Here is a 19381-nt window from a genome sequence, read left to right as displayed (position 1 = left end):
ATGAAAATTTATGGGACAATATTGGCACTTGTAGCTTTCCTGACCACCTCATAATTTGGGTGGGAGAAGTGGCATTCAGTTAGATCTGTGAGGCAAAACAACTGAAGGCACTAAAGTGCTGAGCTGAGTCCACTCAGCCTAGCAGCTCCTGTCCTCTCTCCCTCCCTCCACCCCTTCAATCTCAGGTCACGACAGAACCCCCCAACTTTTGGGTGCCTAGCCCCTCCACCCCATCACCCTCGTTGTGGCAGCTGCCCCCACAGCTCCTCCTAGCTCCCATCCCCCTCGCAAGAACAGCTAAGCCGCCCCCTGGGAACGTCTCACCTGGCTCCAGTGACACGTTGGCAGCTCCAGGTGAGCGACTCACCTTCCAGTCCCAGCGAGTGGAAAATGAGGGTGATGCTGGCCCTGCTGTAGCTTTTATAGGCCTGATAAAAATAGCTCTGGCTTGGCAGGCGGCGAGGGGGGCCGGGGCGTTGGGGGCTGCACGGACGAGCCGGAGGGCTTGGTTGTCACCAAGAGTGCCATCTCCCCTGCACACCTGTCATGGGCTCTGCATTTACTCAGGGCAAATATTGACACAGCAGGGCAGGCAGGAGGCAAGGCGGCCACACGGGGGGGGAGGGGGTACCAGAAGTCCCCCCCCCCTCACCGATTAGCACCAGAGCCTTTTGCTAATGGGGTTGATTAGAGCGAGTCGCTCCATAAAGTGGGGGGCGGGCAGGAGATGCTCATTAAAGCTTCCCTGGAACAACACCAGCTGTCGCTTTCCGCCCACCTGCCTCTCTCACTTGGCTGCCCCAGGGCGCGCAGAGTGGAGGGAGAGCGGAGGCCGGGGCAGGTGTATGTGGAAAGGAAAGGCGAGGCGGGGAGGGGATGGGCCTGGGCATGGCTGCAGGAGGAGGAGGAGGTGTGCCGCTTGCACATCCTGGTGAGGGTGTGCGAGGACTGGCGAGTGCTCAGAAGGGCCAGGCTTGCATGAGCAGGCTGCGAGAGAAGCGACAAGGGCGGCCTCTCCTTTGCGAGCCCAGCCCGGGCAAAGGAGCGGCTCGTGGGATTGGCCGGCCCGTCAGTGCCAGGAAGAGGCTGGCTAGTCAGCCCTGATCGCTCCTGGGTAGGGAACAGCCTCTTGGCTCTCTCCGCCTCACTGGGAAAAACGCCTCGGGGGTGAGAGGAAAGGTACAAAGTGACTCAGATTTAGGGAGGACCGCGGAGCTCTGCGGTCATTGGAGGAAAGATGAGCAGAATTACAGGAGCTCTCAGGAAATGGCTGCCTCCATTGACTCGGGCCTTGGCTGGAAAACCGGATCCAGGCCATTCATTCATTGTTTGCCTGGCCCTTTAAAAAACGTATAAAGTTCGTCTTGGTAGTCCTCCCACCACTACTGGGAAGTAGTCGCTATTTGTAGCCATTTTACAGGTGAAGAACTGAGGCTGAGACTCAGTTTTCTCAGCCTGACAGACGCATGGAGATCTGGGGTGGGGGTGGGACTGTATCTGGCCTCCTTCCAACTCTAGTCAGTGAGCCTTAGAAGTTTTGAATTCCACATTTCAAAGCGAGATATAGACAAAGAGGAGGTAACCTCTGTGAGGAGGGGGGAAATCACAACTCTTGACTCTGTAAACAACCCTTTAGGAATTCTTGGCATAGTAGGTGGAAGAGAAGGCAGAACAAAATGTAAGTATTGTTTCATGTGATTTAGCAACCCGCTGAATGAAAAAATTTGATGATAGGGGAAAAGCATCAGCATCTTTAATCCGGTTTTCCATTTTCCTTTTTCCCCCTGTCGTTTTGGGAATGCTCCTTAGAGCTCATCTTAAGGGTCTGGCAAAGGGAAAGTGGAGAACCAAAGCGAGGCAAAGGGCATGAGAGGGCTAAGAAGTTCTGCTGCTGAAAGTACTTTGTGCAGAACCAGTCTATGTCAGACAGTGCTCTGCCTTCTATGTGTCTGGGCTTTGCCTGAACCAAACACTCCCAGAATCCCCTATGCAATCACAAAAGATGTACTCTGATAGGTTGTTGGATTTAGCTGGGTCAGTACTCAAGCCAAAGAACAGTCAAAATGGTGGTGGGGGGGTGGTGGTGGTTCTCACTGTGCCCTTTTGTGACATCACCAGCTGTTCTTATGTGTTAGTATGATTCCCAGCACTAACTAACTACTCATTGGTGACATGTGGAATATTTAGGCTGGGGCCCTGATCTCATCAAATGGGTCTCCTCAGGAGGCTAAGTGGCGTTAATTCAGGCCTGACTCAGTATTTGGCGAAAGGGGATTCACACTCAAAGAAGTTCGCCCGGGTTGTGATGCAGAGGCAGGCAATGGCAAATTTCCTTGAATATTCCACAGGGTTGCCATAAGGCACCTTAAATTTGACAGCACAGGGAGATTCTGAGTGCTGAATCAAAAGTTACCAATTTTTACTTTCCCTCATTCACATAATGTGAAAGGGCACCTACTCTGAAGGTGGATCTGTGTTGGAAAAGGGATTGTTTGCTTAATGGACTCCATTCTCCCCCACCCCCAAGGAAGGTTAGCAACATGGCAGGTGAATCTAAATTCCATGTGTGTGTGTTTTAAAGCAAGTACTGCATGGTTGCAATTTTGAGGCGGTCCATGACTCTCCTTCGGCTTCAGTCATTAACAGGAGTTTTTCTTAATTGACTTTATCAGTAAAGATGAGAAAGGACCCAAGTCAAGGTTGGTCATCTTCACATTTTAAAAGCACCTCCTCTTAATTGACAGGAGAAACCCAGATGGAGGGGCACCTACCCATTTGGGCAAACTAATCCAGCCGGTTGACAGAGGGCAAGCTGATCTCTCAAGTGCGCTTAAATCTCCACCATGTATAGAAAACGGGAAGCTCCCCAGTCAAATGGAAAACAGTCCCTTTTGCCTGCCAAGCAGATGACAAATTCATTGTGAGAGGCTAAGTTTGCTAACTTGTTCAAGACTTAAAATACGTTAGTCAGACAACATTTTAATACTGCTGTTGACATACTTTGCCTCTTAAAACATCATCTCCTCCACCAGTCATCTCCCCTGCCTTTGCAATTCTGTAACCCTGAGCAATCTGTCAAACTGAAGCAGTATTAGATGATCTCTAGGAGCGGATGGTTCAACACAATATTCTACAGGTTAGTATGGACTAAGCCAGCAAGATTAAGGAGTGAGGACTCAGTTCCAATGTCAACAAAAGGGTGATGTGATTATTTTATTAATATTTACATAGTACCAATCATATGCAAGTAGACAGTCCCTGCCGCAAGGAGTTTACAGTCTAAGTTCTGGAGTAAAGCAGCCAATAAAAGTAGGACAGGCAGGGATAAACCAAGGACGAATGTGTTTTCATTCCAGCAACGTGATCAGGCTGGGTTGGAGGAGGGTAGGGGGACTAAGGATCTATGCCCAAGGTTTCATGCTGAAGATGGATTCTGGGGATATCAGGTAGTGCTGGGGGTGGGGGGAACAGCCAGATACCAGTGACAGAAAGAGTAAACTTGAGGAAACGGGAGACTTCGAGGAGGAGGAGGAGGAGGAGGAGGAGGAGGAGGGTTGAGCTGCAGGAACAAGGTCACAGGCAGGGATGTATCCAGACTATGAGAGAGTTAAGGATGAGAATTTGGCCAAAGAGATATTTGAAGGTAAGGACTTGGGAGTTTGTGCTGAAATCTGGAAGAGGACAGAAAGCAGCCAAGATAGGGATGAGGGGCATCGCATGGATCAGCAAGAGAAGTGAATGGTTTTGGATGCAGAGTATGGGACAGAAATGAAGGGACTGAATTGAGGCAGTGGAAGAACAGAAAAAAGGTTGCACTGGTCAAGAAGAGAAATCACTGGAGCATGAATCATAAAGGATACAGAAGGAGCACAATGTTTTTGCAATGCTGTAACATGGAGCAAAAGAGTGGAAAAAAGCCAAAGATGAAGCCAAAGTTTGTATCAGTTCCACAGGCTGGAAGCAGGAAGAGCACACGGAGTGCCAGGAGCAGAGGCTGATGGGAAAGCGGTGACCACTTTGTGTGTGCATTGATTATTCTGTAACAGTTGTCACCAAAAAGTTTTGTCCCATGTTGAGTCCCTTTTCTCCTCTTGCCATAACATGTAATAAAATTAATGAATGTGGTGCCATGTATGTTTCCCCATGTTATTGCATGTTTGGGGAAACACTGAGAAGTTAGATGCGGGGGGAGGGGAGAGGACCGGACATGGGAGTGCTGTTTTTTCAAAGGCACTCCTGTGTAACATTCAGTTCCACTCCTTTGACTATACTAGTAATGATGGCTTGAACACTGTCTCCTGTGACCTGTCATAACTGAAATAGGAATTTCCACACTCAAACACTCCAAATAGGGGATCTCAGAAAACAGAAGATTACTATCTATGCCATAGGTCTCATGATCACTGTAGTGTGTGACACCCAACCCAAAAGGATGAAGGTACACCTTTTCAGAAATTCCTGTAGGAGAAAAAAAATAAATTTGGGCAGAGAGAGTCACATGCTTAATAGTGTAATTCTGCTTAGGACTGCACTTTCAATGTCTCCCATGGAAATAAAAAGGAATGAGCAGAGTTAGCTTTGGCTCTGTCATGCCTTTGTTGCAGGATGGTCTGGCTTTGGAATAGGAGAAACTTGCAAGATCTTGCATGATGCCCCTTTGTCTTCTGATTTGCACAACACATTTCCATAGCACTCTACAATCTATTTTAGTTCATTATGTCTATGCGGTCTCTCACTATTTTCCCCATTTTATAGACACAGAAACTGAGGATGAGATCATAAAAGCAATGGCTTTGTATTTCCAGTGCATTAGCACAATATTTTATTCTCTTTGAAGTGATAGTTGGGATCACATTCATTTAATGTGTTACCATAATTTAGCTTGTCTGGTGATGGCAGCAGTATTATAGTAGTTTTCATTAATGGGAACTCAGAGGGCTGCTTCGTTTTGATGGCAAATATATTTTGCAAAATATAAACTGAACCATACAATACAGGACTTTGCATTTCACAAAACTCCAGCTTGTACACAGAACAAGAAAATCTCCTTGGTATTGGTTTTGGTTGGCACCACCATGAATAATAGAATATCCAAATGGCAAGCCATTTATTCCAGTTATATAACATGTTTTGTCTCAGTTATCTACTGTGGCCCTGTATCTAAACATGCAGTATTCAAAACTGTCTGTTAAAAAGTTCAGAAATGTTCCAGTGTTCCTTGTTCTGCTAGTATTGCTCCTTCTAGAGTCTCTTCCAGAACCAGAAAGCCCAGTAGCCAAAGTAGGATCTTGATGTGCCAATTGCCCTTGGAAGGGTATCACAGTAGGGCTATACACAGCAGCCTCTTAGCATTTGCTGCTTTTGTTCTCTTTTAAAGGAAATCCAGACAATGGAGAGAATCAGCAAGCATTAAATGTTTAACAGGTTTATAGATCACACCTGGCCCAGACAATGTGCACCCCGGCCCTACCTCATACGTTTTATTGCTGTGGGGTAGAAAACAGACTAAATGCAAGTCTCTCCTGGTAGCAGTGAGATGGAATCATGCCAAGAGAGTGGCCCATGGTGAAATTTTCTCCCCACCCCCCACCCCCAGATAAGAACAGGCTTCCTTCCGAAGCACAGGAAAACCCAACACAGATATCAGGTTATATCACAACACAGGGATTATAATGAATGATATTGTTACTGTACTGGTACCACAGAAAAACAAAATGATAAATGATATGGTTCATTTGATTTAATTCTGTACCCAAATCTTGAGTATATTATCCAGAATCCAATTAGAGGACATTTTCATTAACAATACTACTTGCCGGAGAGGGTTTTTCAGGCAATTTTGCCATCATCCACCCAAAGGTTGCACAGGACCCTAGAACAGTGATGGCGAACCTATGGCACAGGTGCCAGAGGTGGCACTCAGAGCCCTCTCTGTGGGCACGCACAAACAGAGTTCATCATGTGGGGGGAAATTGCCCCCCCACACACACACACACATCTAGGCTGGCCTGTGCTGCTGGGCTTGATTATTAGCATTAAACCTAACACCTAGTTTTGGGGAAGCAGTATAGGTCACCCTGTTAAGCACTGTTAAACCCCACTGATTTTCATGCAAAGAACTAAAGCACGATCCTTTACCTGTGAGTAAGCTCGGTTGCTGGCAATGTGACTTGCTTCTGAGTAAACCCTCCTAGGGCCGTCATTCACCCGTTTGAAGAGTTGCATGGTTGCTTCAAAGCAAAGCCAACAACTACCACCAAGCTTACTCCCGAGTAACGCACGGCTCAGAGCCAACCATTTTTTCTAAACTAAAACCTCAGTATTCAGGTTAAACTGCTGTGTTGACACTTTGTGATAAATAAGTGGGTTTTGGCAGTGGTGGGATCCAAAAATTTAAGTAACAGGTACCCATGGTGGTGGGATTCAAACTGTGGCGTAGCGCCAATGGGTTTGGGCGGGGCATTCCGGGGTGGGGCATCCCTGGGTGGGGTTGTGGTAAGGATGCAGCCGCTGCGCCGGTCCTTGGGCAGGAAACGAATGCACGCAGGCGCAGGCTGCCACGCACGCCGGTGCACCTCCTGCTAGACTGCTTCAAGTTCTGCGTGCTACTGCTGAGAGGAGGGGCGTAACTAAGGCAAAAATCACGTGGCAATTAGTAACCCCCTCTCGGCACACACCAATAATTAGTAACCTACTCTCGGGAACCTGTGAGAACCTGCTGGATCCCACCTCTGGGTTTTGGGTTGCAGTTTGGGCACTCGGTCTCAAAAAGGTTCGCCATCACTGCCCTAGAACAACTTTTTAAATTTAAAAAATGCGGGAAATAGTTTGTGGACTCAGTACTGGGAGTTGCTGAAAGAGAAACTGACAGGAAAACACTACTTACATGATAAAATGTGCAAGTCTGGATTAGAACTATTACATCAAAATATTTAAGTGGTGCTTATTTCCATTAGAATCAATGGAAAAGTTAAACATTAAAACCACTCAGGAGTAAGCTGAACTGATCAGGCTTTATGGGGCTGCTAGCATCTCTGGGGCTCAGCCCATCTTAGCTTCTGGCAGCCAGCCACTCTTCAGGACAATAGCCAACTGGGAATTTTCCTGATCAGTTAAAGAGCCAGTCTATCTCTGTTTGAAATCATGAACCCAACCGCCTCTTACTGATGTTATCCTATTGCCAATGGAGTGCAGCAGCTAGCAGAAGGGACATTTGTTGATAGTAAAGTGACACTAAATCTGATGACATTTAGAGAAGGGGGCTCCATTGCACTGCCATGACGTCTGACTTTGCTTGTCTGAAACAGTGCTTCCACCCAGTCCCATTTGTTTTTGTTATTACAGTGGCTCAAAATGGTGCTGCCCTGCAGCCACCTCCACCTTTTCATTCAGCAAAAATTTCAAGAAACTGATGCACTCCAGAGTTTTTCTCATAATGGTGTCTTTTGAGAAAGGGATTCCTAATCAAGGCAACATTAAGTATGTTACAAAGGAATTAAGCTGACTTTGAAGAGAAATGATCAATCGAGTTAAAAATAGGAATTGGTAGAATTCTTATAAGAAACTACTCATGTTATTGTATCTGGTTGTTCCAACTCACCTTAAAAATATTTAAAAGCCTCCAATCCAACCTGCCATTGGGGCCTTGTTCTACTTCTAAATGATTTACTGAATAAATTGTTGAGGAGGAATCCAAAATATCAGCATTCTGAAATTCATCAGCAAAAGATGATAGTGCCTGTGTCCCTTATTGATATTGCCATTTGAAACTGAGAGTCGCCATCTTGGATTTCCATAAACTAATTATATGAAGTATACAGAATATCGATATTGGACCTTCTCTCTGAGACATGGATGCAGATGTGAAGAGTTAGTTTGAGGCAAACATTTGTGTATGTGTGTGTAGGGAAAGCGCCTATTATAATTCAGATATATATTCACATATTTAATCTGAAATAATGACCTTAGACCTTACTGAATGGGGTATTACTAAGTTTGCCAAGAAGGATTATTTGTTTATGGTGAGATTTTGCTCGCATACGATCTTTTTGAAGTGCAGTTGACCATTAACTTTAATCTTGAAGTGATCAACTTACAACAGTATATTAATAAAACTTACCGCTACAAGGAATATACTCTGTTCCATTTTTTTTAAGTTATAGGGGAGATGTTTGTTCCAGTTCTGTGAAAGAAAAGGAGTTGCTTGGGGAGTGAACAGTACAGTGGGAAAGGTGGTTGATACATTTTCAGTGATTTTATTGATTGGAGATGTTTGATTTTGGGGGCCTGTCGTGTACAGTGGGGAGGGTTGTTCAGGGCTTTCTGTATACTTATGCAGAAAAACACCCATGTATTAAGAGATAAAAATTAAACAATCCAGCATTAATTATGGGTATGGTATGTGTGAGCTGCTCAATTGTCAAAAGTCATGTTACTGGCTCTTATGGTGACAAATAGGTTAGGGGGCTGGGGGAAAGACCTCATTCCTCTAACAGATGCTTAATGGCATTCTATTTACCTCAATTCTATGAAAGGATTCACCTTTCCATTTCCACACATTAGAGGTAAAGGTGTGCAAGTGCTGGGTCATTACTGAATGACGTCGCATCACAACATTTACGAGACAGATGTTTATATGGTGGTTTTCATTTGCCTGTCACAATTGCCTACATTTTACCCCCAGCATTACTCCCATGCCTTAATCCTTTATTAAAGGGACCAGATGTTTTCTCAAATCCTGTTGGCTGTCCTTCTGGTCTTATCCATGACATTCACACACTATATTTTGATAAAATACCGCCAGCAGAGTGGAATGGGGGGGGGGGTGCGGGGGCAGAAAATTAGGTTTTGCCAGCATAGTTCATAGCTGGTACAACCAGTTTTTCCAGCCACGAAGTCTACACCTGGAAGAAGGATGACTGTGCCCCACAATTTTGTGTGACGATTTGCCAAAAAGTCCTGCGTGTCTGCACGTACACTTCAAACAAGGCCAACAATGGATAAAAAGGGCTACTAGCTCTTTGAAGAGCCATATATGTGCGTGAAGAATTTTTAAGTTCTTCAAAAGATTAGGGGACATGAAGAAGAGTTAAACTGAACTGAAGTTTTCCTATAATTTTAGGAAAGCAAAAGAAAGCAGATGAAAGATAGACCTGATCAGACCTAACAGAGCTCCTGATCATCTCATTGGGTTAAAGTAATGTTGTCTTTTTTCAGAAGCATGGGTGGTCTTGAGGCACCAAAATCATGATTATGAAAAATAGAAAATGACGAATATGTATGGACTTTCCCAACAAAATTCTAACATGGTTAAAATGTTCACTGAGCTTTTATGGGGAGGGGGAGGGGTGGCTTCCAGATTGTACATTATCACCTACAAACTAAAATATTGCAGGACCTGGTGCAGAACTGCAATATTCAGGCCTGCCCCCATAGAAGATGCAAAAAGGTGACTTTCTTACTGGCTATGAAGAGGAGCTACATGTTTTTGAAATGGTTGCCAACAGGCCTGGGGGAAAATGTCCTGCCCCTTTCATAGAGGTTTAATGTGCAGAAATGGGCAGCTGAGGCTTATCATAGCATGGAAGAGGTGTAATTAACAACACCTAGTAATTCATAGCTCATTAACACTCTATTAAAGAGACAGAACACTTCTTTCAGGAAACTGGCCACCCTACTTTTTCTGATAACACTAAGCCACAAGCTTCCAAATATCTTTGTGTCTAACGCTAGGAAGGATCAGTGCCCGAAAGCAAATGTAAATTTAACTCTGGGCATTGAATTCATGTCATTCCCACCCCACCACCACCCCCTTAAATAAACTGGATTCGAGGCAAAACATGTGAGCATGTGGTAGATTCTGCAGCTGGGTTATCTGCAAGACTGTATGACGCAGATTTTTGGTACCTAGTATTCTATATGGTTCTGTCGCTTGCATATTTGGCTGACATATAAAATACCTTGCACTATCCTTTGTTGAATTTACATCACTGCCAGACTAGAAGATGCCTCTACTGCCCCTTGCTGGAAGAAAACTTGAACACTAACACAGAAGACTTGCAGAGTTGAGAGCAGTTATCTTCATTTGACAAAATCTCATAATCTGCCACAACTGGAACCATCTTGCCTTGCTGCAAAATTGAATCAGATTTCGAAGACAGCAGGATACACTCTCTTGCACTTCTGCTATTAGTATGAAAAGGCAGGGCCCACATTATAGTTCTGTTGGTAGTCATTTCTTCTTTGACTGAGGAGGTGGGTTTTTTGGGAGGGCTCAGGCTCACACACAGATCAGACTGCTGCAAATACTGGCCTTGGATGGTATCAGAGTTCACCAGGCTCCTATGAAGGCAAGGTGATGTGCCGCTGTCCATAAGACTCCTTCATTTCCTCAGAGAGAGAACTCATAGGTTCTACAAAAGTCTGGGATAGTATTTCGCAGGACTCAACAGAACTGAAATCTCTGAAAGAAAAAGTTCCCTTTGAATTTCTACCTATTTCATCCCCACCATGTTACTAAATGTACTCTGCTTCTATAAAACAGACCCCAGTAAGGCACTGCAATGCACAGACCCCAGTGAGGCAATGCAATGCAGAGTCGACAATACAGAAAAAAATACCTGCATTCCTCGTGTCCTGTTTTGACTTACTTTCTGCCGTGAAAATCTTGTATTCTGGCTGATGTATCCTGGTCTCTTATGGAGGAGCTGTAACGGCAGAGTATTCTCCACACTTAGTACAATAGTTGATGTTTGACTGCTTTTGCTACCCAGACCTCTGATCATTCTCCTCCGGCTGCCCACACTCATCCTCTCCCCTTGAGCCCCCTTTCCCCATGTACCCAGCATACTGCAGGGAAAATCTGGCCAGTCAAAAAAAAGAAAGAACCAGTCAGGCAGCAACAGATAAGATGGAAGAACATTTCTGCCACACATAAACAGCTTTCACAGTTGCTGAATTGGGCGTTACCCAATTCCCCCTTTCCTTTGTCCTAAGCTCATACTCAAATCTAACATTAATTTGTTAAGTGTAGCTTTGACTTCCAGAGCCCATATCCCGTCTACTTACGTCTGGCAGAGAAGAGGAGGGAGCGCAATAATTCTGGGTCTGGCAGTGAGCACCACCTCACCACGACTGGCCTCCACCAGAATATTCTGGATGGCATTGTCCAGTATCTTTTCTGTCAGATTTGCATATGCCGGCATCCTTGGAAGAAAGAACACTTCAGTTCTCCTGCCTAGCAAAACTAGATTATCTCAATAGCACCACGGGGTGCTATTGGGGTACATTTATTTCCTTTACAAGATACATGGCTACCACTGTGGTCAAGAGAAGGCCCAGATCTAACCAGTCAGGAACACACTGGTCTGGAGGGCATTAATGAGTAAGAAGAAGGATGGATCAGTCTATGTGTGTAAATACAGCGTTGCCTGTATAACTGCAGTTCATTGAATGGGTTTCTGGGCAGACACACATTGGGACTGCGCTTGCACAGGCCTGCCGTGGAAAGGTTTTCAAGTTTTCTTTCTGCTCTGCAGTACTCCCTCCCTCCCTCTTCCCAGCTTCTGGACATATTCTGGCTTCCAAAATCTTCAGAAGCTCGTGAGTGTGTGGTATTTTTAGTGTTGGTTGATAAGTCACATTTAAGATTGTTCTTACAAAAATCAAATCGGATTTCATTTGTCTCTGCAAAGTTTTCTCTTGCTGCAAAAACATTAAAAAGGACATATCTGGAAGCTGGTCACTCATGCTGGGTTTTCAATATTAAGTAGCTATCCCTGTGGAGATTAGGGAAGCAACTGCAGTAGTGTTGACTAGTACTTATGTATGTACTTATTTCTGTATGAGAGAAATACTTGAAGGTGTACTGGGGCATTACTGAGGTACAGTCCCATACGTGTATACATTGCTGACTTAGTAAACTCATAGTAAACACCATTCTTCCCCTTGTGACCCTTCTTTTGAGGGGGGCTCCAAAGCAGCCCAGGTCAAAGACAGCCTCAAAGGTCCCGTGGGAAGTGACCCTTCTTCTCTTCTTGCTTTGAAGCACCCAAAGAGGCCAGGGCCACCTTCAGGCAAGAAGCCCTATCCTGCCCGGCCTTCAGTGAGGGAGACACACAGGTTTTGCGGGAAGCTGAAAAATGGGCCTCACTCAGGCATCAGAGGCACTCCTTAGGACCAACAAGGATCAAAACTCAAGTCACACACTTCTTGAAAAAGGGCAGAGCCCTTCTTAGCTTCCATAGCGGAAGAAAAAAATTCACAATTTTGTTGAAGGTGAAGAAGCAGCAGAGCTGAAGCAAGAATTTCTTTCCTTTATGGGGGCAAAAGAAGAACTGAGGGAAGAGCACTCTTCCCCCTCCCATCACGTGACCACTGGGGGGACACCTTTCCTTCCCAAGGGGAGGGGGAGGGGCGTGTGAGCTCTTTAGAGCTACAGAGCAGAAAGCAAGCTTGAAAAAAATTTATGTGGCAGGCCTGCGCAAGCGCAGTCCCAATGCAGGGCTGCACAGAATCCCATGAAGATTGATCTACATGAACTCATGAGGGAGAGGATAGGCACACAGAGACCCTTTGACTTTTCACGCTCTCCTGGGACCACTTAAAGTATCAAAGGAGCAGTAACTGCCACCATGATGGACTGTAGCATTGGTGGGAAGTACTCACTTATATAACAAAAAGTAAAGCAAAGGAGCTGTCACCAGAGATAAAATCAAGATGGGGGCAAAATTCATAATCTGACTCCCCTGTGGAAAAAAGGGGAACAGTTTTTGTCAGCAACTATTTACTGATTGCAACTCCTTTGTTTGTTCCTTAAGAGTAAGTAGCCCCCTTTCCCTTCTGTAGGGAAAAGTAAAAGGGGGAAAGGTACATGGACTGAATTCAGTATGGTCCGTGTATAGCTATTCTCTGCTTCTACAAGCCACAGGATGGAGACTGGAAAACAGCAAGGGGCAATTGTCTTTCCTGCTTCTCATGTGGTTTTGTAGACATGTGTCTATTCTGTTTTGTACTGCAGGAATATTAGCCCCAGAGAATGGCTAGTTGACTGGCAACTCCTCCTCAAAGGTGGCCCCAGAGTCATATCTTTTGGTTACCTGAGTATGGCTTCTCTCTCCTCCCGGAACTGTTCCTTGCGAATGATGACACTCGGGGTCTCTGCGGCATCTGAAGTCCCTGAAGGAGACACCTCCTCTCTCCTAGCGGCTTCCTCTCCTTGCCTGTCCTTAGCATTGACCTCTGAGGAAGGAGGGGTAGGGGAGGTACCAGGACTCTGTTTCTTATCAAGTAGCTTTGCAGACTCCTCACTCCAAAACTGGCAGAAGTAAGGTATGGGCTCTGCAATACTTCTCATCACGGCCGAATGAAACTGGGTCTCTTCCAGCAAACCTCTGCAATATCAGGAGGGAAGGTGACACGACAATGAGACACAGGAATGGGCCACTTTTGTTATGTCACTGACCTTTGCTTCCAAACCCAGGGAGCCCAGATATGCTAATATACCCCTGAAGCTATTTCAGTGCATGTTAGAAAAGGGACAAAGGAGGGGAAACAGAGGGGAGAAGCTGCTCACTTGATCACTGTAGACAGCACATCTGTCACCAGCCGTGCCTCTTCTTTTGAACAGTTTGCTAGTTCCTGCCAGGATGGAGCCAGTGCAGTTCGTTGCTTGCTCCTGCTATCGCTGAGAGGTGTTTCATCTGGAGCGTTATTTCTTGCTGCTTTTGTCTTAAGTTGGCTGGAAAGAGGGCCGTGAGGAGCATTAAAGCACTGCACTGCATGAAAGCACTGCACTCTGAACACAACGGGCTCAGATACTGTCCTGTGGCTTAGGATGCTACATTTCCCCATATTGCAGAAGTGAAATGGAAGGTCTTGCTGGTCTGAGCCTATGCAGCATGGGGATTCATCCATGCAACATGTCATTTGACTCTCAGGACATTCTCACATACTGCTTTTCCCCAATCACAGCATACCTTTGTTAAGAAAAAAAATAACATGAAAAACAGCCCTCAGAAGAATCTCATGAGTATGATTTGCCCAGCATTTATGATTTCCGTAGTCCTTCAAAATGCACTGTGGTGCTGTAAGACACTAGCAACAAACAGCATCCCATCTATATAACTGGACAGAGACCCCAAATCCTTTGTGTGGAGTTTGCCACAGAAGAAGAGGAAAGGAGTTTGTCTTACCGGTACAGGAAGTGCTGGGGCAATTCACCAGAGAAGTCATTCAGGAGATCATCAACTGAGTGAGACCTGGCTGTGACCCTCACATGCAAGAGGGAGGGCAGGGGAGGCTCTGGCTTGGTCCACAACTTTTTAGCCTCTTTGTGTCTCGATTGTATCCTCTGGCTACGGCTGGCAGGGGGGTTGGGCACACTGCTCGTTTTAATGGGAGGAAGAGTCTGTTCGGAAGGAATTGAAGGCATTCTTTACTGATTGGTTCCTCTGAAACCAACCAATAGGACAAACCTGAATGCAACAGTTTTGAGAAATGAGAAAAACAGAAAAATATGCAAAGGAAGGAACTGAGTTTCTTTTCATTTTATACAGTATTCTGTATTTCCCTTGATTTCCTCATGAATTAGGGTGTTAATGTTTTTAGTTAAGGTTTACTATCCTCCACCCTTACCATTCAATCCATTCTGAACCTTGAAAGATTAAATAATACAGAAAATAAAGCATACAATTCCCAGGGTTCAATACACAGAATTCTCTAGGACACATAAGTATTTGGCTAGACCAGGGGTCTTCAAACTATGATGTTCATGGACTTGGCCATGCTAGCAGGGGCTGATGGGAATTGTAGTCCTTGAATATCTGGAAGGCCATCGTTTGAAGACCCCTGGGCTAGACCAAGCTTCTCCCATATTTATCAGCAGGATTCATAACAGACACATTGAGAATATGACTAACAAATGCTTTCAAACATCTCTGACAACAGGAGTCACTGAGCTCCAGAAGTAGTTAGACCTGATTCCCCTTCTCCAGAGCCAAGCTTAGGGAGAAATGGCCATTTGGAAACAGAAGCCCAGCAGGTGTCACACTGTCTCCTCTCATTAATCCTAGAGCAGTTTTGCAACTTTAAAAAATTGAGTTTTCAAAAAAATAAAACTACGTATAATGAACTTTTAAAGAATTACACAAATGTTCAAAGATGGCCAGCCAAATCAAAGCAGGTGCTAAGGGGAAAGCTCAGCGACTAAAGCATTCAAAATAGAGGTAAGGATGTCTGTCCATCAATCTGCCTACTAGTTCTGTTTATCCGACCCTTCTCTGAAAAGCTCAGCAACATGCATGGTTTCTTCCTTCCCATTTTATCCTCACAACAAGCCTTTAACGTAGATGAGGGTGGGAGTGGGCTACTGGCCCAAGGTCCCCACTGAGCTTCACAGAAGTGTGGAATTTGTGGGGAAAAGGTCTCCAAGTTTCAAGTCCAACACCTGTTCCAAGTTTGTGCACCAGATGGTTCGTTATAATATGAATATGAGGGGAAGCTGAGCTCCTCTGAGAACTCCTGTTGTTACGTCTGTACCAAAATGTATCCTTCATGCCTCCCTAGGGAAAGGTTAAGCCAACTTGGATATTGCTATCCATTTTATCTCCTTGTTCCAGTAGCAAAGGATTTAAAACTACAGAAAGGCAATACAGTCCAAATACAACCAACAAATGCTTCCACACGCTATTTATTCCATCAGCATGGCACTTCCATTTTATCACAAACATGCCAATATACATGTTCTGAGCCCTATCAACCATCCTGTTCCATCAGAGTATATTTCACTTGGGAGATACGACAATATTACCTTGTATTTCCGGATCTCCGTAACTGACACAGAAGACTTTGCTGACTCCGAGGATTTTGAAGAACTCTAAACAGAAGTTCACAAATAAATGTTTTAGTCTGTGTTCTGCTCTCAGGGTGGCTGTCCGCAATGAAAAAAAATACAACTAACATTAAAACTCAACACAAATATTTTGTGGCAAAGGGATTTTCATGATGCTGGGGGACTTGACAGCTTCCTGCTCTACCTCTGATGGAGGCAATCGCAAAACAGCTGGAGTCAGGCACAGTGAAAGAGAACCTGGTTGCTTCTTCTGCTCCCTCACATGACTCGATTCACAGCAACAAAGGACACGGAAGAACAGAAACAATGCTAAAGTGCTGGATAAATTACATGCAACCAAGTTTTGAAGTTCTGTGTCAGTGCAGCACAGCATTCAAAGCAGCAATTGCAGGAAAAGGGAGATGTACCCTTTCCCTGTCATCGGTTTTTCTGTTCAGGGTCCCCTCCTTCCCTATTGCTGTTCCCCCAGTGAAATTCCAATGCAGAACTGCACAGGAAAGAGCATCTTAAAGAGAAAAGTAGCCTTGCAGGGAAAGGTTTCAGGTTTACCCTTTCTCTGTGCTGTTCCGCTACTCAAATCTACAGACATCAAAGTCTTGATGATAGTACAAAAGAGTTGGAGCTTCATTATTTGTATTTGTGCACACTGTATAAAAGAAAGACAACAGTCCCACCCACCACTCCCCCCAAGGAATGCTGTCAAGAAAAATGCAAGGACATCTTCATATCCAAGTTACAAAAACACTAACTGCAAATGAAGGTATCAGTAAATCAAATTAAACTAACTTAACTGATGTTCTTCTGAATCTCTACATTGCTTTACTTACTGAAAAGAGGGCACTGAAGACAGTGGAAACATCGCTCAAGGAGGATTGTAGCTGCTATCTTGACTAGTGGCAGTAGCTCACTCTTTGTTCTATAGAAACCCTCCATACATTACATTCTAGGTATACTGAAATATATTAACTGTATACCTTAAAGGAGACAGTCTTATGAAAAAATATTGAAGGAGGTGGGTATTTTTAGCCTGGAGAAGAGATAACTGAGAGGTGATATGGCAGCCACCTTCAAGTATCTAAAGGGCTGTCATCAGTGGCATACTGCCACAAAGTAATGCCTGGAGCAAGCCTCGGGCACTGAGCCCAGCCCCCACTACCTTCCCACCTCCAGTGTGTTGCTGGCCGGTGCCACTTGGAGGAGGAAAAAGTTTGTTTGGGGGGGAGGGGTTTGCAGTTGCAGGGGTGGCAGAGCAGCAATGGGGGGCCTGGGGGAATTAAAGCGGGGACGGGGAGTTCAGCTGGGGGCTGGGTGGGGGAGAGGGGTCAGAAAGCGAGGTGGGGAGGGGAGCCCATATGTACCCCCATGTGATCCCCCCTGGTTCCCCAATAGATACGGTAGTGGCTGTCATATAGAGCAGTGTTTCCCAAATGGTGAGTTGTGACCCGGTGGTGGGTCACCTAATGTCTGGGGCTGGGGCCGACCACCCCACCCCAGTCCTTGCTTGGAGGGCACAACCCATCTGGAGCCGGACCAGCTGGGACAATATAGCAGCTTCGGGGCTCCTCCCCGGCCAGCCGACCACCCAGAAAGGGGCCAGGGCTGGAGCTGCATCTCGCAGCAGACGTTGGTGCCACGAGGGAGGTGGGGGAAGAAGCAGCACCCCGGGGAGCCTCCCTGATGCTGCTACATGCAGATGAAGCCCAGCAAGGACCTGGGCTTTCCCCTGTCAAGCCAGCATGGGTAGACGCGTGGCGGGGTGACATTCAAATTTGTTTTATTTTACTAATAAATAGGCCATAAAAATTTTAGTGGGTCACAGAGGAAAGGTATGAAAATAACTGAAGCAAGGGGGGAAAAAGTTTGGGAAACGCTGGTATAGAGGATGGTGTGCAATTGTTTTCTGTTGACGCAGAAAGTTAGATCAGAACCAACAGGTTGAAATGAAATCAAAGAGTTTTCTTCTGAACATTAGGAAGAACTTTCTGGCAGAACGGCTCCTCTGTGAGATAACCTTCTGCAGGAGGGGGTAGTCTCTCCTTCTTTGGAATTTTTTAAGCAGAGGCTAGATGAGCATCTGACAACAATGTTGATTCTGTGTACTCAGACAGCTCATGAGATGATGGAGGGCAGGAAAGGATGAGTCAATGCTCAGCTCTTGTGGCTCTTGCTTACATGCCCAGGGTAATGTGGACCACCACTTTGGGTCAGAAAGGAATTTTCCTGCAGACCATTTCCCTTCAGGCTTCATTTTTTTCCCCTTCCTCTGGGCATGGAGCAGGGATCACTGGGGAAGTGGGGTGTGATTTTCCTGCATTGTGCAGGGGGTTGGACTAGATGACCTTGGACTCTATTTTTCTATGTTTCTATAAGAATGTAAAGAGTAAGTGCAATAAACATACATTTGCAAACATGCATCCCATAAGTACCTAATCAGGGAATCATGACTGACGGCAACTACTAGGTTTATCTTAACATAACTTGCGAACTGACTTTCAGCATCTGTGACTACAGATGGAAGCCACCTAACATTCTGGAGAAGAAACACAGACATGGTTATTTTTTTTAAAAACACCTCCGACTTTGTTCTGCTTAAGCATGCCGGCTCAATTTCCAAGATGCAGACATCCAATGTATAAGACTACAATTTGATATGTACAAAGGGAAGAGCATTTGTCAAGAATGCAGCACTGGTATTCAACATCTAATATCCGAGGAAGAAATTTTCAGTAGTTAACATGAATGCCAACAAGGAAAAGAGTTTTTATACCAATACAGAGGTCATTCATATGCTACAATTAACTTCCTTTGTCCTCTCCCCAACCCTTCTTAATACATTCCTACAAACCAGCGGTAGCCCTATCATGAACATGGTGAGATGGAAACTTCTGGCAGCAGATTGTGTAAGGTGTGAAGGGCAGAAGGCACACAAACCTGAGCCAAATCTGTCATGCACATGAAGCCACCTTTTACTGAATCAAACCATCAAGTCATCAGTGTCAGTATTGTCTGCTTTGACTGCCAGTGGCTCCTCCACGGTCTCAGATGGAGGTCTTTCACGTCACTTATTGCCCAGTCTTTTTAACTGGAGGCACTAGAGATTTAGCCTGGGACCTTCTTTACTTTCCTACAGATGTTTGGAAATCCCAGACAAAGACAGTAACGATGAGAGCAACCCTGAAATCAAAACTTCGTCCAGTAAAACTTTCCTGTTCCTGCTGTCTCACTCCCTAGCAGGTTTGGCCTTACCTGCGCATGTTCTTTTACATTCTTCTTCCTGTTCAGATCCTTCTCTGTGATGGTGAACTCCACAGCTTGCCGGGCCTTCTCAGTCTCCCATTCTTTCAGCTCTTTTTCATATTGATCCAGCGGTTGCTGTGTGAAAACCTACGTAGCAAAAATCTACAGTTAGCTCATCATGTTCCAGTTTGGCATGCCTACTGCATTTCTGCTTCAACGATGGGTTTCTGCCCATCTGCAAACATGAGGTGCCACCTGAGTCGGAAATCTGACAAAACTCTCCATATTAATGTC

At 45.2% G+C, this 19381-nt stretch overlaps 1 protein-coding gene across 1 annotated transcript in view; it reads right to left on the bottom strand.

The window, feature by feature from the left end:
* Positions 1-9897: 9897 nt before the first annotated feature.
* CFAP65 (cilia and flagella associated protein 65) overlaps positions 9898-19381 on the bottom strand; it is a 46658-nt gene continuing 37174 nt past the window's right edge. Inside the window, 8 exon segments of the mRNA XM_048485445.1 lie at positions 9898-10462; positions 10650-10706; positions 11068-11205; positions 13098-13391; positions 13574-13738; positions 14193-14407; positions 15809-15849; positions 19075-19234. Of these exon segments, the coding sequence (XP_048341402.1) occupies positions 10342-10462; positions 10650-10706; positions 11068-11205; positions 13098-13391; positions 13574-13738; positions 14193-14407; positions 15809-15849; positions 19075-19234 (1191 nt within the window). The 3' untranslated portion in view covers positions 9898-10341.

The sequence above is a fragment of the Sphaerodactylus townsendi genome, linkage group LG02 (genome assembly GCF_021028975.2).
Source record: "Sphaerodactylus townsendi isolate TG3544 linkage group LG02, MPM_Stown_v2.3, whole genome shotgun sequence".
In the NCBI taxonomy this organism is placed as follows: domain Eukaryota; kingdom Metazoa; phylum Chordata; class Lepidosauria; order Squamata; family Sphaerodactylidae; genus Sphaerodactylus; species Sphaerodactylus townsendi.
This window is presented reverse-complemented; position numbering and strand designations above follow the sequence as displayed.